The following is a 26,804-nucleotide window of genomic DNA, read 5'->3' as shown; positions in this document are numbered from 1 at the left end:
GGAGGAGACAGTTTAGGTGTGGGGGGATCACGATGTCATTAAAAGGTGCTTCATGAGGATAGGAATATTTTTGGTTGCTGATATATTTTCAGCGCCTTTAACAGTGTCTGGCACCTAATATGTATAAAGATCTGATATATTTGCAATAGGAGTCCTAGAAAAAAAGGAGAGAGAATGGTACAGAAGCAATATTTGAAGACATGATGATGAGGAATTTTTGAAAAGTAATACAGCATTGCATTATTTTTCTATAGCTGCATATCAAATTACCACAAACTTAGTGGTTTAAAACAACATCCATTTAGTAGCTAACAGTTCTATAGGTCAGAAGTCCAGGTGTGGCATGACTGAGTTCTCTGGTCACAGTATTAAAGGCTGAAATCACAATGTTGGCCAGGCTACATTCCTTTCTGGAGGCTATGGCTAACAATCCACATGTAGCCTCATTCAGGTTGGCTGAATTCAGTTCCTTGTAGCCATAAGACTGAAGTCCCTGTTTCATTGCTGCATGTCAGCTGTAACTCACTCTCATCTTCTAGAGACTGCCTGCCTTACTTGCCACGTAGTTATCTCCATCTTCAAAGCCAATGAAAAGTCTTCCTGGCATCAACTCCCTTTCTTGCTTCAAGTCTCTTTCACTAAGAAGAGACCAATTCACGATGGATTAAAGACTTAATTGTTAGACCTAAAACCATAAAAACCCTAGAAGAAAACCTAGGCAATACCATTCAGGACATAGGCATGGGCAAGGACTTCATGACTAAAACACCAAAAGCAATGGCAACAAAGCCAAAATTGACAAATGGGATCTAATTAAACTAAAGAGCTTCTGCACAGCAAAAGAAACTACCATCAGAGTGAACAGGAAACCTACAGAATGGGAGAAAATTTTTGCAATCTACCCATCTGACAAAGGGCTAATATCCAGAATCTACAAAGAACTCAAACAAACTTACAAAACAACCCCATCAAAAAGCAGGCAAAGGATATAACAGACACTTCTCAAAAGAAGACATCTATGCAGCCAACAGACACATGAAAAAGTGCTCATCATCACTGGTCATCAGAGAAATGCAAATCAAAACCACAATGAGATACCATCTCACATCAGTTAGAATGGCGATCATTAAAAAGTCAGGAAACAACAGGTGCTGGAGAGGATGTGGAGAAATAGGAACACTTTTACACTGTTGGTGTGACTGTAAATTGGTTCAACCATCGTGAAAGACAGTGTGGCGATTCCTCAGGGATCTAGAACTAGAAATACCATTTGACCCAGCCATCCCATTACTGGGTATATACCCAAAGGACTATAAATCATGCTGCTATAAAGACACATGCACACGTATGTTTATTGTGGCACTATTCACAATAGCAAAGACTTGGAACCAACCCAAATGTCCATCAATGATAGACTGGATTAAGAAAATGTGGCACACATACACCATGGAATACTATGCAGCCATAAAAAATGATGAGTTCGTGTCCTTTGCAGGACATGGATGAAGCTGGAAACCATCATTCTCAGCAAACTATCAAAAGGACAGAAAACCAACACCGCATGTTCTCACTCATAGGTGGGAATTGAACAATGAGAACACTTGGACACGGTGGGGAACATCACACACTGGGGCCTGTCAGGGGGTGGGGAGCTGGGGAAGGGACAGCATTAGGAGAAATACCTAATGTAAAGGATGAGTTGATGGATGTAGCAAACCAACATGGCACATGTATACCTATGTATCAAACCTGCACACTGTGCACATGTACCCTAGAACTTAAAGTATAATTAAAAAAAAAAAAAAGAAGAAGAGACCAGTCTCTTTTAAAGGGTTGCTGCATTAGGTCATCCCAACCAAGGGCCATTCCCCTTTCTTAAAGTCAGCTGTCCCATATACATAACCTAATAATGCAAGTGAAACCTTATCATATTCATAATCCCTCTCACACTCAAGGGGAAAAGATTTTACAACAGCAAGGGTAACTGGAGGTCATCTTAGAAATCTGCCTGTCACAAGCATCAGTTTGTGGATTCAAAAAGTACCATAACCCAAAGCAGAATAAAGAAATAAAAAACCCTCATCTAGGTATATTTTAGTAAGAACTGCCAAAAAAGTAAAGAAAAAAAAGTCTTAAAAGCATTTGGAGAAAAAAAAAAGTATTACCTTTCAAGGAATAGCAATTAGATTGGCTTTGACTTTTCAACAAAAACAACATGAAGATGATAGAATTACATTTTCAAAATGCTGACAAAATTAACTGTCAACCTAAAATTTTATCTGGTAAATTCTGTATCCACCCTTTTAAAATGGAAGTAAAATAGATGTTTTTAGATGGTCCATAACTTAGGGAACCTGTCACCAAAAACCAAAGGAAATATTAAGGATCTTCAGGCAGAATTAAACTGATCCTAAATGAAATCTTGGAAATATATAGTGAATGAAGTGCAGGGGGGAGGTTGAATATGTGGGTAGATCTGAATGTTCATTGATCATATTTAAAAAAATAGTAATGTCTTGGCAAAGCAAGGTAGTGCATGCCTGTAGTTCGAGCTACTTGAGAGGCTGAGGTGAGGATCTTGAGCCCAGGAGTTTGAGGCTGCAGTTTGCCATGATCATGCCACTGCACTCCAGCCTGGGTGACAGAGCGAGGCTCTGAATCTATAAATGAATGAATGAATGAATGAATAAAAATAGTAATGTCATGTGGCATGCGTGTGTATGCAATTAAAATACACAGTAATAGCACTTGAGGGAGGAAGATAAATGGAGTTAACATAAACCCTCTAATTTGTGCTACACTTTAATATGTCATATATATGTTATTATTCATAGAATAATCACTAAAAACAGTAAAAGAATGTATAACAATTAAACAAGGAGTAAATTGAATAATACAGATTACCATATTAGTACAAAACAAAGCAAGGAGAGAAAAGATAACAGAATAGGCAAGACAAACAGAAAGTAAATAGTGATATAGTAGAGTTAAATATAGCAGCAATTATAGTAAATGTAAATGGACTGAATACCTCAGTTAAACGACAAACATTATTAGAATGGTTAAAAAATACAAAATCTACGTCTTGTTTATAAGAGACATATATAAAATGTAAAGATATAGGAAGGTTGAAAGTAAAAGGATGAAAGAAGTAGAGGATGCAGATACTACCCAAAAGAAAGCTGATATAGCTATATTAATACCAGACAAAGGTGACTTTAAGGTAGAAATATTTACTAAATATAGAGCTATTTTATAATGATAACAGGGGCAATCCACCAAGAAGATACAATTATTCTGATTTGTATGCACTTAACACTCAGAATAGGCAAAGCAAAAATTTTCTGATGCCCAATAAATAAATTCACAATCATAATCAGAGATCTTAAAATATATCCCTCAGTAACTGATAGAATATCAGACAAAAAAGAGAAAACCAATAACTATATAGAAGAGTTGGACAGTAATATTAACAAACTTGACCTAATTGACATATATAGACAACCACATGCAACAATTGCAGAATACATATTCTTTTCTGCACATAGAAAAATACGTGATGTGTTGAACCATAAAGAAAATCTCAAAAACTTTAAACAATTATAGTATTTTTTGGCCACACTGACATTAAGTTAGAAAACAAGAAATAAATTAGAAAATCTCCCTAAAATTAGTAGTATACTTTAAAATAACATGTGGGCCAAATTTTTAAAAATTGTAATGGAAAATATAAAATATTTTGAGCTGACTGAGAAATGGAAATATAGCATCTCAAAATTCAAAGGGATACTGTTAAACCATTACTATAAGGGAAATTTGTGGCCTTAAAATGCATATTCCACAAAAGAGGAAAGGCTAAAAAATCAATGACATATGGATCCATCTCAGGGAATTGGAAAAACAATAGAAAATTAATCCTAAAGAATATAGAAGGAAGCAAAGATAAGAACAGAATTTCCTGTAAGAAAGACATATTTTACAGACAGCATTATTGAAACCGAAAGTTTCTTTTATGAAAAGACTAATAAAATTGATAATACCACTAGAAATATGGATGAAGAAACAAAAGAAGAGAGAGACAGCATAACCAACATTAGGAATGAGACAGGAGCTACCATTATATATCATAAAACAGAACAGTTACAATTGGATATTGTAAATAATTTTAAGTCAGTGTACTAAAAATTTAAATGAAATACATAGATTCCTAGGAAACATAACTTACCAAAAAGAACACAAGAAGATAAATTTCTGCACTGACCTATAACTATTAAGTAACTCAAACCCATCTCACAAAGTAAAGCCAAGACTCAGATGCCTTCACTGAGTAATTCTATCAAAATTTAAGAAAGAACTATCAATCTCGCATGATATTTTCCAGGGAATAGAAGAAAACAGATGTCTTTACAACTCTTTTTATAAAGTTAGAATAATCCTGTAACTAAAATATTATAAGGAAAATATGAGAAAGGAAAATTTGGGGCTAATTTTACACATCAATATAGATGCAAAATTTCGAACAAACTATTAGAAAATTGTAAACAGCGATGTATTAAAAGGATAATATACCCTATTGTAGTTTGGTTTATGCCGGCGTTGTAAAGTTGGTTTACATTTTGAAAGTGAATCAAGGTAACTCACCACAGAAACAAAGGAGAAAAATCATACAGTCAAATCAATAAATGCAAAAAAACCCCTAAAATTCAACATCCATTTATGAGAGAAAAAAATATTTTAGCAAACTAGGAATAAAAAGTAACTTCCGATAAAGGTTATTTACAAAACCATCTACAACATGCCATCCACAATATCCAACATTCCAAAACATACTACATATATAACAAAATGGGTCAATAGTCATAATAAGGAGGGAGGACAATAGTCAATAAAGGCAGACTCACAGATAACCCAGATATTGGTGTTTTCTGACCAGGACATTAAAACTGTTATTGTAAATATGTTAGAGAGCTTACAGGAGCAAATGAGTGGAATGAATGAACAGATGGAAAACTTCAGAGGATAAACGGAATTTCTAAATAAGGACCAAGTGGAAATACTAGAACTGAAAAGTGAAGTGGAGGTAACATTTCCGAACTTATTTTGTGATCATTAAAAAGTCAGGAAACAACAGATGCTGGAGAGGATGTGGAGAAATAGGAACGCTTTTACACTGTTGCTGGGAGTGTAAATTAATTCCACCATTGTGGAAGACAGTGTGGCAATTCCTCAAGGATCTAGAACTAGAATTACGATTTGACCCAGCAATCCCATTACTGGGTATGTACCCAAAGGATTTGGGGTGGGGGGAGGAGGGAGGGACAGCATTAGGAGATATACCTAATGTTAAATGATGAGTTAATGGGTGCAGCACACCAACATGGCACATGTATACATATGTAACAAACCTGCACGTTGTGCACATGTACCCTAAAACTTTAAGTATAACAATAAAAAAAAGAAAATACATGAGCTGCTGGAAACTTGTATGCAGTTACATTAGAATATGCAGACAAGCTGATATAGTGCATGTTAGAACAGTCCAGAACGAGACAATATTAAAAAGAGGGACAGCATTAGGAGATATACCTAATGCTAAATGATGAGTTAATGGGTGCAGCAAACCAACATGGCACATGGATACATATGTAACAAACCTGCACGTTGTGCACATGTACCCTAAAACCTATAGTATAATAATAAAAAAAAAGACATAAAACCAGAGAAAACTGGTATCTCTGGCCACACATAAAAAAAATAAAATAAAAATAAAAAAATAAAAATAAAAATATTTATTTTGGGACCCGAGGTAGGTGTTGAAATGGATATGAAGGGCATGCAGCCTCACCCAACTGTCTTTCTGTGCATTGCCATGCCGTTTAAAGGGCCAAGCACCTTTTGAGAGTTGATGCGCTTTATTTACTAAAAGTAAAAATATCTTTGGTCCCATTTTTCTTTTCTTTTGGGGGTAAAAAATAATTTGTTAGTTGTCAAGATAGCCAGGCTGAAGAAAAAATGGCTTTTCCCCTCGTTTTTAACCTGCTTTGATGACATAGTAACCAAATAACCAAGTGGTTCATATACACTCAGAATATTGAATCACAGTTTCTAGGGGCAGGGCTGGATCATCAGAACTTTTCTAAAGTTCCCCACATCACTCTATTGTGCCATCAGGATTGAGAAACCACTTGTCTGAAGTCTCACCAGTTTGAACTGACATTAGTAAGGAGAAAACTTAGTCCAAAAGAGAAGGCTAGCAAAAGGAAACATGTAAATCAGCTATGAAATGTGAATGTGTTGCTTCAGGAATTGCTTCATTGAATTAAGGGCATGAAAAGAACTTTGAGAGTTCAATTATTTCATTCATATGCTTCCAGATAGAAACGTACTCCAGGAATTGATATTCTGTTTTTAACAGCTTTCAGTGCTACTTATCCAAGTATCTTTTTGTAATCCATTCCCAAATATTGCAATGGATGGAAAAGCAAGCAAGCAAGTAGACCAATAGTACAAAACATTATAGAAAGAACTTATTTTTACACATAATAAAAATGGAAGTAAAATTAGTTACTTTAGGATTAGTTTAATTAGGACAAGTTAAAGTAGGATTGAGACTATGCGTCATGGGTAAATTTTCATATATGCATATTACAATAAAACTGATTTTGCAAGACCAAAAAAAATCATTCTACGATAAAGACACATGCACACGTATATTGATTGCAGCACTGTTCACAATAGCAAAGACTTGGAAACAACCCAAATGCCCATCAATGTGAGACTGGATTTTAAAAATGTGGCACATATACACCATGGAATACTATGCAGCCATAAAAAGGATGAGTTCATGTCCTTTGCAGGGACATGGATGAAGCTGGAAACCATCATTCTCAGCAAACTAACACAGGAACAGAAAACCAAACACCATGTGTTCTCACTCATAAGTGGGAGGTGAACAATGAGAACATACGGGCACAGGGAGGGGAACATCACACACTGGGGCCTGTCAGGGAGTGGGGGCTAGGGGAGGGATAGCATTAGGAGAAATACCTAGTGTAGGTGACGGGTTTATGGGTGCAGCAAACCACCATGGCACATGTATACCTATGTAACAAACCTGCACGTTCTGCACATGTATCCCAGAACTTAAAGTACAATTTAAAAAACCCAGCATAAATCTGATAAAATACCTGATAAAGATGACACACACACATACACACACCAGACCATGTATTCCTCATGTATCTAGATGCAAAATACTGAAACAAAATTTCAGCATATTGAATCCAACAATGTATAAAAAGGATAATATATCATAATCAAATGGGGTTTATTCCAGAAATGCAAGGTTGTTTTAACATAGGAAGTCAATCAGAATAATTAATCACTTTACTAGAATAAAGCAACAAGCCATAAAATAATAGATATAGAAAGCACATTTACTAAAATTCAAGTCATATTCCTGATAAATACTCTCAGAAAACTAGGAATTGAAGGAAACTTCCCCAACCAGAAAAAAAGCCATTAATAACAATAACAAAAAAAATCCAAAAACATGGCTAACAACATACTTAATTATGAAACTAGAATGTTTTCCCCTAAGATCAGGAACAAGGCAAGATTGTCCATGCTCACTCCTCCTAACTAGTGAGCGCAATGCAGCGAAAAAACAAAAGGTATAAAGTTTGCAAAAGAAGGTGTAGAACTCTATTCATATATGACATTCCTTATATAGAAAATGCTGAGAAATTTCCAAAGCACTTACTGGAAGTAATAACTGTTTTTAATAAGATTATAGCATTCCAGGTCAGAATATAAAAGTCAGTTGCATTGTGTATACTGTTAGCAATTGCAAATTGAAATTTTAAAATGCTGCTTGTAATAGCACAAGAAATCACTTAGGAATGAATTCAATGAAAGATGTGCAAGACCTCTATACTTGCTATTGTCAGACATCTTAATTTTTGCCAATCAAATGGTTATATCATATCTCACTGTGGCTAGATTACAATTCCCTAATCATTAATGATGTTAAACATCTTTTCATGAATTGATTGACCATATTGACTGTATGTGTTTTCCCTTAGAAATGTCTGTTCATACTATTTGCTCACATATTGTTTGCTTTTCCTATTGATTTGTAGGATGTCTTTTTTTTTTTTTTTTTTGAGACAGAGTCTCACTCTGTCGCCCAGACTGGAGTGCAGTGGCGCAATCTCAGCTCACTGCAACCTTTGCCTCCTGGGTTCAAGCGATTCTCCTGCCTCAGCCTCCTGAGTAGCTGGGATTACAGGTGCATGCCACCACACCCGGCTAATTTTTGTATTTTTTAGTAGAGACAGGGTTTCACCATGTTGGTCAGGCTGGTCTCGTACTGCTGACCTTGTGATCTGCCTGCCTTGGCCTCCCAAAGTGCTGGGATTTCAGGTGTGAGCCACCGCGCCCAGCCTGTACGATGTCTTTAAATATTCTTGATATTAATACTTTGTCAGTTGTGTGAATTTCAGATACCTGCTGCCAGTTTGCAAATTGCTTGATTATTAATCCCTTGTCAGATGGGTGGTTGGCAAATTATTTTCTCCCATTCTCCAGGTTGTCTCTTCACTTTGTTGGTTGTATCCTTTGATGTACAGTAGCTTTTTAACTTGATGTGATCCCATTTGTCCATTTTTGCTTAGCTTGCCTGTGCTTTTGAAGTCTTACTCCAGAAATCTTTGCCCAGACCAACGTCCTGGTATGTTTCCCCAGTGTTTTCTTGTAGTAGTTTCACAGTCTGAGGTCTTAGATTTAAGTCTTTAATTCACTTAGATTGTAGTTTTTGTATATGGCAAGAGATAGGGGTCTCATTCTTCTGCATATGGATATCCAGTTTTGCTTGGGCTGATTTCTAAAAATTGAAACTGGTAACATTTGAGTAGTGAGATTATGGAAAATGGGGGAGGAGAGACTTTGTTTTCTACCATTCTTTATGGTTTAAATACATATGTATTTCTGTATGTGTCTATAGCAGGTGTGGAGATTTTAATTATATGTGTCATTGTATATGCCAAACCTCATCAACAGTTTCCTTGAAAGAATGGGAGTGGTAAATAATAAAAGAAAGAGGCTTTTACTTATTATTTTATATATTTCAGGGTTGTGTGGATTATTTCCAACACCTCCAACAATCCCATCTCTTTTTCTTTACAATCAGTTTTATTTTTAAGTAAATATAAAACAACGAAACCTTCTTCAAAGAACAGTAGTCATGGGGAGCTCCACCACTTTCCTCAGGCATGGTTAACTTCTTGTTCCTTTGCACCTTTCACTGTGTTGTATGCTTAAAACTATTATAAATAGTTAGTAGTTATCATCCTGTACTTGTCTTTCTTCCCTGCTAGATTGTGAACATCTTGAATGGTGGCTAGGACTGCTGATTTACTTATGTTTGTATCTTAATACTTAAGAAAGTACCTATTATAGCCGGGCGCGGTGGCTCACGCCTGTAATCCCAGCACTTTGGGAGGCCGAGGAGGCGGATCACGAGGTCAGGAGATCGAGACCATGCTGGCTAACACAGTGAAACTCTGTCTCTACTAAAAATACAAAAAATTAGCTGGGCATGTGGCAGGTGCCTGTAGTCCCAGCTACTCGGGAGGCTGAGGCAGGAGAATAGTTTGAACCCGGGAGGCGGAGCTTGCAGTGAGCCGAGATTGCACCACTGCAATCCAGCCTGGGCGACACAGCAAGACTCCGTCTCAAAAGAAAAAAAAAAAGTACCTATTAGTAATATTTATTTTGTGAAATAATGAAGTGGGTGAATATACTTAAGAGTAGATTTTTGGGAGATTATTCGATGTAGTGGGAGAAGAGTATTTGATTAAGAATTTAATATTTGACTAGGAGTTGGACTAGTCTTGGTGTCATACTCATCTTGTTTTTCTTTACAACTCCTTAAAAAATATAAAATCCATTTTTAGTTTGTGGGGCACAGATTGCCAACTCCTGTTTCAGACAGTATCTATAGGTAGGAGGTTGGAAACAAGAGACAGTGAAGAAATAAATGTAACCCAGATATCAGCCGAGGAGTTTCTGTGCTCTTCTCTTTGCCCTCAGCCACAAAATCTCAATAAATTTGACTTTAGCCTTCCATTCTCTATCCTGTAATTACAGACTGCTCCCTAGTGATTAGTAAATTCTATTATATCTCTAGCTGTGGCTTTAGTTTATGTGATTGGTTTCATCCCATATCAGCATGACGTTCAGTCCTTTCATCAGCTTACAACTCACATACCCACACATATGCATGTGCACACACACACAGGCACTCACCAGTCCACTCAAGATAAGCATTTTGTGGGTTTAATTACACTACTGCATATTTGAGGGTGTAATTGAGAAGGTTCACATTGAGAACCACACAGCCTATCTGCAATCACATAACTCTCAGTCTTTCGCCACAGGACAAATTAATTCCTTTTAAGACCTTATGCAAATGGTGTTGTTTTATTAATTTTTCTAAAACTATGCTACTCAGCATCACCAACTCCAAGCAGGTTTATCAAGGCATTTTCCCAACAGATACAGTTTATTCCTAACAACAGCCGTAATAACGATAATAATAGCAGTGATACATATGTAGGGCTTAGTATGGAACATATAATTCTAAGTATTTTAGTCCTCACAGTAAAGCCATGAGATAAATACTATTATCAACCTCATTTTACAAAGGAAGAAATGGAGTCACTGAGGGTTTAAGTAACTTGCCCACAGCACACATAACCAGCAGAGAAGAAAGTTTCACATAGTCGGAATAGGGTTGATCAATAGTGTCACAAGCAGAGAGACCCAGAAGGATGAGACATGAAAAATAATCCTTTTACAATTATGGGTCAGTTGACAGGATAATGACAGGGATACATTCTGAGAAATGCCTCATTCAGCAATTTCATGGTTGTATGAACATCCTAGAGTGTTAACAAACCCAGATGGTATAGCCTACTACACGTCTAGGTTATATGATATATATAGCCTGTTGCTCCTAGGCTACAAACCTGCATAGCATATGACTGTACTGAATACTGTAGGCAATTGTAACATAACGCTGAATATTTGTGTATGTAAACACATCTAAACATAGAAAAGGTAATGCACTGTGCTACATTACCATGTCACTAGATGATAGGATTTTTTCAGCTCCATTATAATCTTATGGAACCACCATCATATGTGGTCTGTTATTGACAGAAATGTCATTATGCAGATGACTGTATGTATTTGGAAGGTTAAGATTAGTGAATTTTTTAAAGCACTGCTTCAGTTAGGTAGTAGGGCAAAAGGAAAATTGTATGACATAAAATAAGAGTGGCTAATGAGAAAATGTAAGTAATGGTTACAGATCACTTATGCTTAACTTTTCACAATTTCTGCTTTGTTTAATCCTCTGTATTGAGATCATTAAATCTATCATTTTACATAATTATATCTGTAGTGTTATTCCTATAGCTTCATAAAAGTTGTTGTATATTACTACTAACTTGTTATTATCCAATCTTCTAGGATGTGGTACCACAGATTGTCCCACCTACACAGCAGGCTTCAGGACTTGCTGAAGGGAGGAGTCATATATCCGGCCCTTCCACAGCCCAACTTCAAAAGCTTACTTCCTTTAGCTGTCCATTGGCACCATACAGCCTCCAAGTCTCTGACTTGTGCTTGGCAGCAACATGAAGATCATTTTGGTAAGAGATGTGTGAAGACAGATACTTTTTAAAACTTGTGGTAAGAAATATTTGCTTTGGCAGCACATATATCAAAAATTGGAATGATAAAATTGTGGTAAGAAAACACATAGTATAAAATTTACTCTCTTAACCATTTTAAGTGTACAATTCACATTGTTATGCAATGATAAATACCTTCTGTGTGGTCTGAAAATACTTTTTGTGGAGTTGACAGGACCTCTAGCCATTTATTTTTAAGATTAGCCTACAAGTTGGGAGAAAGACAAAAATAACAGAGGGCAATAGTGAAATCCCTTCTCAACTAGGGGAAGGCAACTCAGACTGCTCCAGCCCCACTCCATCTCCCTGTCTTACCTAAGGGAAAAAAAATAAAGAAAAGAAAGCCTTAATATACAAGGGAGAGGGTTTCAAAGACATAGACTAGGAATGTTACAACCACAGAAAGTATTAGTTGGCATACCTATGTGTGTGAGTCTTCTAAGGCTGCCATAACAAATTACACAAACTAGGTGATTTAAAACAACAGTGTATTTTCTCATAGTCTTGGAGGGTTGGTAAGGCCATACTCCCTCCAAAGGCTTTGGGAGAGAGTTTTTCCTTGCCTTTTCTAGTTTCTTATGGTTGCTGGCAATCCTTGGCTTTACTTTGCTTGTGCCAGCATTACTCCAGTCTCTGCTTTCATATTCACATGGCCTTCTTCACAATGTCTAATCTCTGTCTTCAAATATTTCTCTCTTTATAAAGATAGCAGTCATTGGATTTAGAACACACCCTAATCCAGTGTGACCTCATTTTAACTTGATTACATCTGCAAAGACGCTTTCTAAATAAGGTCACATTCATAGGTACCAGGGATTAGGACTTCAACATATCTTTTGGGGGGTTACATTTCAATCTGCCACACCCTGGAAGAGAAACAAAAACAATTGTGAAAGTCACACTTCCAAGACACAGGCCCACTATGCACTCCAAAGACTGAGAATCTGAAGATTGTAGAAAGCCCTCATCCCCCCACACCCTACAACAAGCTAATAAGCCTCCAGTTAAAATGACAATGGATTACAGCTGGAAGAGCTGCAAGAGACAGCCTGTCTCTGAGGTACAGCACAGAGGGAAGGGCCAAGGCCAAGAGAGAAGACAAAAGCAAAATCACCAGAGAAGTTTAACGCTTCTGGTACCCACAGAGACAACAAACATCAAACACAACCTAACTCCGGGCCAGATTAATATAAATATACATGGTAAAATCCTACTTACCTCAGTAGCTATTGCTGTATACAAGATGTGTGGCTTTTAACAATAATAAAATTACAAAACTTGCTAAGGCAAGAAATAACACAATTTGAACAGACAAGGCAAGATCAGAACCAGACTTACATATGACACAGGTGTTGAAATTATCAGTCAGAATTTTAGGATTTTTTTCTATTTCTGTGAAAAATGTAATTGAAATTTTGACAAGAGCTGCACTGAATCTGTAGATCACTTTGAATAGTATAGATATTTTAACAATATTAATTCTTCCAATCCATGAAAATGGAATATTTTTTCATTTATTTGTGTGTTCTCCAATTTATTTAATCAATGTTTTATAGTTTTGAGTGTAGAGATTATTAATCTCCTTGGTTAAATTTATTCCTACGTATTTTTTTGCAACTATTACAAATAGCATTGTTTTCTTGATTTCTTTTTCAGTTAGTTCATTGTTAGAGTTTAGAAGCATTAATGATTTTTGTATGTTGATTTTACTGAATTCATTAAGTCTAACAGTTTTTTGGTAGTCTCTTTAGGGTTTTCTATATATAAGATTATTTCATCAGTGAACAGAGACAATTTCATCTCTTTCTTTCTTATTTGCATGTCTTTTATTTCTTTTCCTTGCCTAATTACTCTGGCTACGACTTCCAGTACTATGTGGAGTAAGAGTAGGAGGAGTGAGCATCATTGTCTTGTTCCTGATCTGAAAGGAAAAGTTTTCAACTTAAGACCCTGAATGGCTAAAGCAATCTTGAGCAAAAAGAACTAAGCTGGAGGCATCATACTACCCGATATCAAAATATATTACAAAGCAATAGTAATCAAAACAATATGGTACTGGCATAAAAATAGACACATTAACGAATGCATTATGAATAAACACACACACACACACACACACCCCTTAAAATAAACAAGCAGGACCTCACATGTAGGCATATCATATTAAAACTGCAGAAAACCAAAGACAAAGAGATATTCTTGAAGGCAGCCTAGTGGGGAGAAAAATACCTTACCTACAGAGAAACAAAGATAAGAATTGCAGTGGACTTCTCATCAGGAACTGTGCAAGCAAGAACACAATGGAATGACAACCTTAAAGTGTTAAAGGTGGGACAACTACCAATGTAGAATTATATATCCAGCAAAATGATCCTTCAAAAGTGAAAGATAAAGACTTTTTCATACATCAATACTATTTTGATTACTGTTGCTTTGTTGCATGTTTTGAAATTGGGAAGTGCGAGGCCTCCAATTTTGGTCTTATTTTCAAGACTATTTTGACTATTCAGGGTCCCTTGAGATTCCCTATGACTTTTAGGAAGGTTTTTTTCTGTTTCTACAACAAATTCCACTGGAGTTTTGATAGGCATTGCATTTAATCTGTAGATCACTTTGGGTAGTATGGACATTTTAACAACATTAAGCCTTCCAATCCATGAGCATGAGATGCCTTTTCATTTATTTGTAACTTTCTTTGATTTATCTTAGCAACATTTTGTAGTTTTCACTGTACAAGTGTTTCACTAACTTGGTTGAGTTTATTCCTAAGTATTTCATCCTTTTTGATGCCATATGCAGAATGCTGAAACTGGATCCCTTCCTTATACCTTATACAAAAATTAACTCAAGATGGATTAAAGACTTAAACATAAGACCTAAAACCATAAAAACCCTAGAAGAAAACCTAGGCAATACCATTCAGGACATAGGCATCGGCAAAGACTTCATGACTAAAGCACCAAAAGCAATGGCAACAAAAGCCAAAATAGACAAATGGGATCTGATTAAACTAAAGAGCTTCTCCACAGCAAAAGAAACTACCATCAGAGTGAACAGGCAACCTACAGAATGGGAGAAAATTTTTGCAATCTATCCATCTGACAAAGGGCTAATATTCAGAATCTACAAATAACTTAAACAAATTTACATGAAAAAAAACAATCCCATCAAAAAGTGGGCAAAGGATATGAACAGACACTTATCAAAAGCAGACATTTATGCAGCCAACAAACATATGAAAAAAGCTCATCATCACTGGTCATCAGAGAAATGCAAATCAAAACCATAATGAGATATCATCTCACACCAGTTAGATTGGCAATCATTAAAAAGTCAGGAAACAACAGATGCTGGAGAGGATGTGCAGAAATGGGAACGCTTTTACACTGTTGGTGGGAGTGTAAATTAGTTCAACCATTGTGGAAGGCAGTGTGGAGATTCCTCAAGCATCTAGAACTAGAATTACCATTTGACTCAGCAATCTCATTACTGGGTATATACCCAGAGGATTATAAATCATTCTACTATAAAGACATATGCACACGTATGTTTATTGCAGCACTGTTCACAATAGCAAAGACTTGGAAACAACCCAAATGCCCATCAATGTGAGACTGGATAAAGAAAATGTGGCACATATACACCCTGGAATACTAGACAGCCATAAAAAAGAATGAGTTCATGTCCTTTGCAGGGACATGGATGACACTGGAGACCATCATTCTCAGCAAACTAACACAAGAATAGAAAATGAAACACCGCATGTTCTCACTCATAAGTGGGAGTTGAACAATGAGGACACATGGACACAGGGAGGGGAACATCACACACTGGGGCCTGTCAGGGAGTGGGGTCTAGGGGAGGGATAGCATTAGGAGAAATACCTAATGTAGATGACAGGTTGATGGGTGCAGCAAACCACCATGGCACATGTATACCTATGTAACAAAGCTGCATGTTCTGCACATGTATCCCAGAACTTAAAGTATAATAAAAAATAAAATAAAATAAATAAATGGAATTTTTTCTTAATTTTTCTTCTTAGATTGGTAACCATTAATATATAGAAATGCAATGCATTTTATGTATTGCTTTTGTATCCTGCAAATTTTCTGACATCATTTATTAGTTACAATACTTTGTATTGCATATGGAATATTTAGGGTTTTCTACATATAAGATCATGTCATCTGTGAATAGAGACAATTTTACTTCATCTTTTCCAATTTAGATTTCTGTTACTTCTCTTTCTTGTCTAATTTTTCTAGCTAGGAATTCCAGTACTTCAACAATAGTAATATTGAGGGTGGGCATCCTTTCCTTATGATGTGCATCCATTAACATAGATCTATAATTATTTGTTACTTTTGTTTTTAAAATTTATACCATATTTAAAAGTGATTTACACACTTATACTACAATACTACACAATAAACCTTTATCAGAAGGTTTATATTTTCATATGGTTTTGTGTTGCTATTTATCATCCTTTTTCTTCAACTTGAAGGATCCCTTTAGCATTTCTTGTGGGGCAGATTGAGTGGTGATCAACTTCCTCTCCTTTTGTTTATCTGGGAAGTCTTAATCTCTCCTTCATTTTAGAAGGACAGTTTTACAAAATATAATGTTCTTGGTGGGCAGGTTTTGTTCTTCAGTAATTAAATATATTATTTCACTCCTTTCTAGCCTGCAAGGTTTTGCTGAGAAACCAGCTAATAGTTTAATAGAAGCTCCCTTGTATGTGATGAGTCATTTTTTCTTGCCACTTTCAAGATTCTGTCTTTGTGACAGTTTGATTTTGATGGGTCTCAGTGTAGGTCTCTTTAGATTTATTTCAACTAGAGTTGTTTGTTTATTCAAATTGTGTGTCCTTTTCTCTCATCAAATTTGGAGCGTTTTCAGCCATCATTTCTTCAGATTAGCTCTCTACTCATTTCTCTTTTCTCCTTTTGTGATTTGCATCATGCGTATGTTGTTCTGCTTGTTGGTGCCCCATAAATCCCTTAGGCTCTCCTCATTTTTCTTCATTCTTTGTTTTTTTTTCTTCTCTTTCTCAATAATTTCAAAGCCCTATTGGTGAGTTTACTAATTCTTTTTTCTGCCTGGTCAATTCTGCTATTGAATCCCTCCAGTGAATTTCTCCAATTCGATTATTAGATACTTCAGTTCCAGAATTTCTGTTTGATTCTTCTTTATAGTTTTATTTATTTGTTGATATTCTCATTTTGTTTATATGTCAGTTTCCTAATTTTGTTTAGTTGCCTATCTATGTTCTTTTTTAATTCTTCAATTATTCTGGTGATGCTTATTTTGAGTTTTTGGTAATTTATATTTCTTTATGTCTTTAGGGGTGCTTTCTGGAGGTTTAAGTTATTCCTTTGAATAGTCCACATTTCTTTGTTTCTTTGTATGTCTTATTATATCTTGTTGAGACTTTAACATTTGAAAGCTCAGATACCTTTCTCAGTCTTTGTGGTCTGGTTGCATACAAGGAGGACATTCTCCAATTAGCCCAGTTAAAGAATCCAGAGACCTTCTAATCCTTTCCTGGGAATGCATACTCTTCTGGAATTGTGCATTTAATCTTCTAGTTGAAGAGATTTATCAGTTTCTGTTCAGGAGTTCCCCTTGATGTCTGTCTGTGATACTGCCATCTCTCTGTTTCTGTAGTAAACTAGGGTATTGGAGCTCCACATAATATCTGTCTGTGGTCTACAGACTCAGGTGCCAGGCCAAGCCACATTGATCACCTTTGTTCTCAGCAGGCCCCCAATCTGGCTTCCCATTGCTGTCAGTTCTTAGATTCAGGCAAGACAGAAACCAGTCTTTTAGATAACACCCTGAAAAGTTAGAATGTTGGACATTCAACTTCTTTTCCCCCCTAGGATAAGTCAAGAGGTAGGGGTTTCCTCTCAGTTACAATGCACCAAGCTGGGAGAAGAGTCTCTGGTGAAGAAATGCCATGAATTTTCCTACTGGGTTTTGGTGAGGTTGGCTTTGCACTTGCCTGGGGTGCAGCAACCTTTTAACTCATTTCTGAATTTGTCATAAAGGCAATTGTTCCATAAATTGTTATTCAATCCATGGGGGAAGGAGGGTCTTTTTTTTCTATTCTGCCATCTTGCTGATGGCACTCCTGAAATATTATTTTAATATGGGAGATATTACATGTTTGCTAATGAGGATGATCCAATAGGGAAGGAAAATTTGGTGATGCAAAAGAGAGGAATAGAACTGCTTCAGGAGCATAGTCTCTGAGTATGAAAGAAGAGATAGAATCTAGTTCATAAATGGAAGTATTGAACTTGATTAGATGCACAGATATTTCAATGATTGTAACAGAAAGAAAGGTGGAATATATGGGCACAGATGCAGGTAAGTGATTGGACATGGGGCATCAGTTTGTGAAGATTCTCTTATTGCTTCTACATTTTCTTTGAAGGAAGAAGCAAGGTCATCAGTTGAAAGTGTGAAGGGTGAGGAGGTGTTGGCAGTTTGAGGATGGGGAGATGGTATGACACAGTCTTCTTAGAGAGCGAGTGATTTTACTAGGAAATTATGCAAGAATTATTTGGCTATATTGAGTACTAATTTGAGATTTTTCATGATGAGTTTAAAATGATACTAGCCAGTGCAGTTTTTAAAATTTTCTCCATCATAAGTGTCCATCAATGGATGAATGGATGAAAAAAGTGAGGTATACATACACAATGTAATACTACTCAGCCATAAAAAGAATCAGATCCTGTCATTTGCAGCAACTTGGATGAACCTGGAGGAATTTATGTTAAAGGAAATAAGCCAGGCACAGGAAGACAAATACTGCATTATCTCACTCATATGTGGAATCTAAAAAATTTGATCTCATAGAAGTGAGTAGAATGGTGATTATCAGAGGCTAGGGTGATTGGGGGGGATGGAAGATGGAGACATGTTGGTCAGAGGATACATGATTAGAGTTAGATAGGAGGAATAAATTTCAAGAGTCTATCATACAGCAAAATGACTATAGTTAATGATGATATTGTATTCTTGAAAAACAGAGTTGACGTTACATACTAGCACCACAAAAATAATAACTGTGAAGTAATCCATTTATTAATTGGTTAAGTTTAGCCATTCCAAAATGTATATATACTTCAAAACATCATGTTTACAAGATAACAAAACACATTATTTGTCAATTAAAAAAAAACATAAAAGAAAAATTTTTCTCCAGCAATTTTCAGCTGCTTGGCTGCACAGGAGGTAGGAACTTGAGTTTACCATGGTTGGGGCTTCGTCAGAGAAGTATGGCACAGAGAGAGGGGACAAGGAAGTTAAGACTGTTTGCAGGGAATTGATTAAAATGATGGACCATGGAATACGGGCTCTGTAAGGAGGGAAGTGAGGACATTAAAGGAAACAAGATGACAGAGAGTGAAAAGGAGCTTAGGGTCAATGGATTGGAGCTCTTTATGGGGTTGAAGGATTATTGGAGTGAGGAGTGCCAGAATAATTGAATTGGAATGGTAATAAGAGGTGGCTAGAATATGGAATGTTTTAAATGAAAATTTTGAGAGTACCGTAATTAATGATGATGAAGTTGCCAAGGATGACAGGGAAAGGGTAAAGTGGACAACAGTAAACTGGTCTTCATTAAAAATGGAGAGTGACTCAAGAGGTACTTGATTAGAATAATTAAGAAAGCATGATCTTCAAAGAAGCTTGGGTTTTAGAGGAAGGAGGGAGAAAAAGTGGTCCAAAAACAACATTGAGAAGCAAGGAGGTAACTATCCTAACAGGATTACTGCAGCCTTGTCTTGCTCTCCTGTTGATCCATTATCCATCCTGAAACTAGAGTGCTCTTTCTAAACTCCAATCTGATTTTACTACCTTGATTTTTAAAATCCTTTTATAGTGTCCCACTGTCTATAGATGATGAATATCTGAATGTGGCAGGAGAAAGGAATGTAAATGGAGAGGTTATATGGATTTCAGAAAGATTTAGGAAGTGGAATCAACAGACCTTGGTGATTGATTAAATGTGGGTTATAAAAGAGATGAATCAAGGTGAGTTTCAAGTTTCTTTTCTGTATTAAAATTTTGATAAGATCTAATTAATAAGCATTTGTTGAGTGTTAATTTTATTAACTGAGCTAAGAACTGTTAGAGAACCAAAGATGGAAGATTCCCTTTCTCAATGTAAGATGTAGAGTCCCTGAAATGAATAAAATAAGTAAATAAATATGAGAAGCATAATTAGCTTATGCCAGACACAAATGTAAATTGAGTTGATACCTACCAAATATTTAATTTCAAAGAGGAAATAGATTATTCAAAGAAGCTGCCTTGAATAAATGAATTTTTAGCTATATTTTGAAGGAGAAGGTGGTCATTTAATCAGATCGTCCTTTAATTAATTTTTCCTGTGATTTCAAGGAGAAAAATTACAAGTGAAAAGGCAAGAATGGACTCCAGTCAGCAAAAGGACAGTACGCATACCAACTTAACTAAAATGAAGGGATATATTGAAGCCTACTAAAAGGCAAATCTAGCCACACAGTAGTTTATTCCACTACTACACTGCTTATATAACTAGCAACTCTTAACCTGAAAATGGAATATAGCATATAGTCAGGATTACTAGGTATCTAGTAGAGCAGGAGAAGATCATTTGTAGGTATGTGGCCTGTATTGGAGTTACCAGTAAGGCAGCTGCACCACTGCTTGATTTACCATTGATTTATTCAACAAACATTTAATGAATACCTAGCAGGATTCAGGCATTGTCCTAAGTGCAAAGCATGCAGAGAGGAAGAAGACACATTCCCTATCCTCAAGATACTCACAGTCTTGTGGCAATGATAAACAAGCATAAGACAACATGAGAAATTCTTTTAGGCAATGCATAGGGTGCTGTAAGAAAACCTGGAGAGTTATGAATGACTGCCTGCTGAGTCATGAGTATTGAATATGAACTAGGCAGGGGAAGAGGGGTGAGGCAGTGAAGAAGAATGTTTCAGTTAGAGTGAACTATGTGTACAAGAGTTAGGCTACAGAGAATATGTCATATTGGCCTATATGGACTGCTACATCAAGTGCAAGGAAGGGTTGATAAAAGAGGCTACAGAGGTTAGCCGGGGCCACATTGTGCAGACCCTTGTAGGCAATCTTGAGGAGATTGGTCTTTATTGTAATGGGGAACTACTTAAGGGATTCTAAGCTAAATTTCATTGTAAAGAGTATTCTGACTGATGTGTGGAGCTTAAATGGAGACGGGTTAGTTAGGTTTCAAATGCTATTAAGGTGGTAGTATTAGCTACTCTTGCCAACTCACTAGAAGTGAAAGAGAGGATGAAAAAAAGAGTTTCTGCTACAGATTATCTCGGAGGTCAGCAGACTTTTATCTGTAAAGGGCCAGTGCTATGGACTGAATGTGTTTTCTCCAAATTCATATGTTGAAGCCTAACTCCCAATGTGATGGTACTTGATGATGGAACCTTTGGGAGCTCATTAGATTATTAGGGTGGGGTCCTCATGATGGAATTAGTGCCATTATAAGAGAGAGCACATTCTCTGTCTATCATTTGAGGATATAGCAACAAGGTAGCCATCTGCACACCAAGAAGAGGGTCCTCACCAGGAATCAAATGGCCTGGAACCCTCATCTCAGACTTCCTAGCTTCCAGACAGTGGGAAATAAATATATGTTGTTTAAGCTACCCAGTTTATTATAATTTTGTTATAGCAGCCTGAACTGACTAACACAGCCAGATAGTAAATATTTTAGGCTTTTTTGGGGGCCATGTACAATCTCTGTCCCATGGTTGTCTTAGTTGGCTCAGGCTGCTTTAACAAAATACCATAGCCCAGGTGGCTTAAACAACAGACATTTATTTCTCACAGTTCTGTAGGCTACAAAATCCAACATCAGGGTACCAGCATAGTCAAGTTCTGGTGAGGACTCTCTTCCTGGCTTGCAGATGGCTGCCTTCTGCCTTCTTGCTGTATCTTCACATGGTGGAGAGATAAAGGGCTCCATCTCCTGTCCCTTGTTATAAGAGCACTAATACCATCATGAAGAATCTACCTTCATGGCCTAATTATCTCCCAAAGTCTCCATCTCCAGATACCATCACATTGGGGGTTAGAGCTTTAACATATGGACTTAGAGGAGACTCAATTCAGTCTATTACATTCCACCCCTAGATTCCTCAAATTCATATTCTTCTCACATAACATACCTTCCATCCCAACAACCCCAAGTCTTAACTCATTCCAGCATCCACTCTAAAGATGAAAATTCCAAAGTCTCAACTAAATCTCATCTAACTTTTATATGGGTGAGACTTGAGGAAGCTCCCTGAGGCCTCCCCAGAAGAAGATGCTGTTATGCTTTCTGCATAGCCTGCAGAACCATGAGACAATTAAATCTCTTTTTTTTATAAATTACCCAGTCTCAGGTATTTATTTATTTATAGCAATGCAAGAATGGCCTAATACAGAATCTAAAAACTGAGTTAAGGTATTTCAAAATGATCATGTTTCTAGGGGAAGAGAAAGAAAGTCATACAAATCCGCAGCAGCAGATATGATCTTGGTTCAAACAGAATGGAAAATAATTAAGAAACCACTCAAGACTAAAGTTTCAAAAGGCACAGTCACCTCAAAGAGCCTCATGGGCAGGGCTGCTGCTAAATTTTGGGCTTGCTTTTTTTCTAGCAGTACCTCAAAACTCTTTCAGCCTCTACCCCATTACCCATTTCCAAAGCTGCTTCCACAATTTTAGGTATTTGTTACAGCAGTACCCTACTTCTCAGTACCAATACCTATATTAGTCAGTGTTCTCCAGAGAAACAGAACAGAACCAATAGGGGAATATATATGTGTGTGTGTGTGTGTGTGTGTAAAGGAATTAGCTCACGCAATTATGGAAACTAAAAAGTACCAGTCTTCCATCCATAAGCTTGAGACCCAGGAAACCTGGTGATATGATTACAGTTTAGTCTGAAGGCCTAAGAACCAGGAGAACCTTTCTAAGTTCTAGTCGAAGTTCAAAGGCCTAAAATGGAAGGCTGATATGTAAGTTTCAGTCCAAGAACAGGAAAAGACCAATATCCCAGCTCAAGCAGGCAGATAGAATTATCCCTGCACTGCAGAAGGCAATGTACTCTACTCAGTCTATTGATTTAAATGCTAATTTCTTCCAGAAACACTCTCACAGAATTAATGTTTAGCCACTTATCTGGGCACCCCATGGTCCAGTCAAATTGACACATAGAGTTAACCATTACAGTGATTTTCTTTGTTTTGTTTTTGTTTTATTACACTTTTAAAGTGTAAAAACCATTTTTTATCTTGCAAGCCAAACAAAATAGGTCACACACTATATTTGACCCACAAGCTATAGTTTGTTGAACTGTGCATCATCTCACTGCAATGACCAAACTGAATAAGGGTTAGTGGTACTCAAACACTTTTGTCACTCTAAGGAAAGGTTTCTCAATATTTTTAGGTTATAGACCCAATAGAAATTCTACACACACACACACACACACACACACACACACGAATTTTGCATATTATTCCACACACCCTAGGACAAGAACCCCAACTGTAGGGCACCACCAAATGAATAGCCCTATTTCAGAGTATCAGCAGTTGTTATCAGACAGTCTTTCAATTAAGTTCCGTATCTATAGATTTTCAAGCATCCAGTTGGGGTATACCTTGAAAGCACTTGTATAAGGCATGCCTGCCATCACAGACAAAATGACTCAGTAAAGACCAAGTGTTGGCTTATAATGAGGAAATAATATAGGTACATGGAGGTGATGCCCCAATAGTCCATTCTGCTTCTCTCCTGTAAAGCTCAAGACTGTTAGAAGGGAAAGACATTTTCTGCAGGACATAAGTTGCCTTCTATCTGCATGTTTGACTTAGGCAATAAGATTTCCTGTAATATTCTCAGAGGGTTTCTGATGCCTGCTTTTTTTCTGTGTGTAGGTAACCCTTCTGTTGCTATACATATCTCATGATCTTTTCTTGTTGAAAACCTGGACATTTTAGATAACATTTTATGGAAACTGAGTTCTGATGTCCCCAGAGGAATTGTTGCATATTTTTCTGTATTTGTTTGTATTTTGTGTATTTGTTTGTTTTGTGTATTTTTTTGTTGTCTGGGGTAATTCTGTAGAGTCTTTGTCCCTTGCAGTGTGTAGCCACTGATGTCTCTGCTCAGGTTTTATTTTTACTTCTTGTTTTTTATTTTTAACTGTGGTTTCCTAAGCATTGCACTGGGGTCACCATAGCCCAGAGGCTCTCAACTGTGGTCTGTTTTGCGCCCCCAGGGGACCTTTGGCATTGTCTGGAGACATTTTTTGTCACAACTGGAGAGGAAGATGCTGCTGACACCTGGTCAGTAGAGACCAGGGATGCTGCTAAGCATCCTACAGTCCACAGGACAGCACCCTATGACAAAAAGAGTATCTGGCCCAGATGTCCATAGGCCTAGTTGAGACAGCAGGTTGGGAATTCCTGATATAGTTTAGAGGCCAGCCAACTATTGATCAGAGGTTATGCTTAAAAAACTTAATGTAATAAGGCTTCCACCCTTTGCCAAAGGATCTGTGTGTTGTTTGAGGCATACACTTGAAGTTTGAGCTATTTACAAGTGATATGGTTTGGATGTTTGTGTCCTCCAAATCTCATGTTGAAATGTGATCTCCAGTGTTAGAAATGGGGCCTGATGGGAGGTATTTGGGTCATGAGGGCAAATCCCTCATGAATGGCTTGGTGCCTGCCCCTCAGTAATGAGTTCAGACAAGATCCAGTTGTTTAAAAGAGTCTGGCACTTCTTCACTCTCTCTCACTCTCTCTCTCTCACTATGCATCGTGTTAGGTCCCCTTCACCTTCTGCCATGATTATAAGCTTCCTGAGGCCCTCACCAGAAGCAGATGCCAGCACTATGCTTTCTGTACAGCCTGCAGAACCATGAGCCAAATAAATCTCTTTTCTTTACAAGTTACCTATCCCCAGGTATTTCTCTATAATGATGCAAACAGACTAACCCAAGAAGTTTGTCCTGGTTTTTACTTTCTGTCATTCTCATGTCTCCTACAAAAAGCCTCATTTTCATCCAGAGACATGTAAATAACTAGGGCCATTTCCAGTCTCTCTTCAGTGTGCATACAGCACTGCATGCATGTGCAACCTTCCAAATACTAGGGATGTGTGGGAGCTTTTCAAGGCCCATTATAGCTTTCTCACTCCCTATATAGCCTGGTTAGATTTCTGCCTGTTCTTCTGGTCTGTTGTTTGCTCCAACCAGTATGGCTTCCCTAATTGTTTTTGATAACACCCAGATGAATGGGGGTTTTATGCATGCTCTGCTCCAAATCAAGTTAGTCATCTTTGACAGCAAAGCTGTGGGTTTTCTTGGTTTAGCCCACCTTCATGGAACTACTACTGATTGGAGCTAGAGGTGGAGGAATAGGAGTGGGAGCACCCCATGATAAATACACCACAGATTCCCACTGTTTTTACCCAAGGTTCAGTAGTTTTTTGTAAATAAATGCTTCCTTTTTAAAAGAAATTGCACTGTGTATGTTTAAAGTATATGACATGATATTATGAGATACATACAGACAGTAAAATGGTTACTATAGTGAAGCAAATTAACATATCAATCATCTCACATAGTTACCCAGTTTTTGTGGCAAGAACAGCTACAATTGACTCATTTAGCAAAAATCCAAAACACAATGCACTATTATAAACTATAGTCTTCATGTTGTTGTATAACAGACATCTAGATCTGTTCATTCTACATATCTGCTACTTTGTGTCCTTAGCCATACATCTCCCATTTCCTCCCCCATGCCCCTATCCTTGGCCCTGGTAACCACTGTTTTATTCTCTCTCTATATTTATTTGACTTTTTTTTAAGATTCCGGATACAAATGAGGTCATGCAAATTTTTTTTTTCTGTATCTGGTTTATTTCACTTAGCATAATGTCCTCCAGGTTCGTCCATATTATGGCAAATGGCAAGATCTCCTTTTTAAAAGGCTGAATAATATTCCATTGTCTATATATACCACAGTTTTTTATACATTCATCCATCAACAGACATTTAGGTTGTTTCCATATCTTGGCTTTCATGAATAATGCTGCAATGAACATGGAAGTGCAGGTATCTTTATGAGGTAGTACTTTCATTTCCTTTGGGCATATACTTAGAAGGCAAAAGAATGAAATTGGACCTTTGTCATCCTACACACAAATCAGCTCAAAATGGATAAAAGACTTAAACAAGAATAAGACCTGAAACCATAAAACTCCTAGAAGAAAACAGGTGGTAAAGCTCCTTGACATTGGCCTTGGCAAGGACTTTTTTTGGTATCACACCAACCGCTTAGGCTACAAAAACCAAAATAAATAAATGAGACAACATCAAACTAACCAGCTTATGCACAGCAAAGGAAACAGTCAACAAAATGAAATGATATCCTGGGGATTAGGAAAAAATATTTGCAAACTGTATTTGTGATAAGGGGTTCATATCCAAAATTTATAAAGAATTCATACAACTCAATAGCAACAAAACATATAACCCAATTAAAAAATGGTCAATGGGTCTGAATAGACATTTCCCCAAAGAAGACATACAAATGACCAACACATATATGAAAAGATGCTCAACATCACTAATTATAAGACAAATACAAATCAAAACTATTCTGATATACCACCTGACACCCATTAGAATACCTATTTTCAAAAAGACAAGAGATAACAAGTGTTGGCAAGGGTGTGGAGAAAAAGGAACTCTTGTACACTGTTGGGAATGTAGATTGGTGTACCAATTATGGAAAACAGTATGAAGGTTACTAAAGAAATTAAAAATAGAATAAATACTTCTCAATTTGCTGTATACCTTTGGACAATTTCCAGAGTCTTAAAATGGTTCTTTTTTAGTTTGGCCAGTTTTATCAATACTTTTGGGGGAGAAAATTTGCCAAGCTCCTCACTGTATTTTTCTAAAAGAAGTCTCACCTCCA

The 26,804-nt window shown here is 36.8% G+C and overlaps 1 protein-coding gene across 2 annotated transcripts in view; it reads left to right on the top strand.

Moving 5' to 3' along the window:
* Window positions 1-26,804, top strand: part of TMLHE (trimethyllysine hydroxylase, epsilon) — a 101,525-nt gene that overhangs the window by 46,631 nt on the left and 28,090 nt on the right. For both annotated transcript variants that reach the window (XR_004028683.1, XM_030806673.1), the window contains exon 2: window positions 11,536-11,717. Coding sequence is in view for 1 of the 2 variants with exons in the window: in XM_030806673.1 (XP_030662533.1) it covers window positions 11,537-11,717 (181 nt within the window). In the remaining variant the exon portion in view is untranslated. The remainder of the gene's footprint in view (window positions 1-11,535; window positions 11,718-26,804) is intronic.

Source organism: Nomascus leucogenys, chromosome X, assembly GCF_006542625.1.
Source record: "Nomascus leucogenys isolate Asia chromosome X, Asia_NLE_v1, whole genome shotgun sequence".
In the NCBI taxonomy this organism is placed as follows: domain Eukaryota; kingdom Metazoa; phylum Chordata; class Mammalia; order Primates; family Hylobatidae; genus Nomascus; species Nomascus leucogenys.
This window is presented reverse-complemented; position numbering and strand designations above follow the sequence as displayed.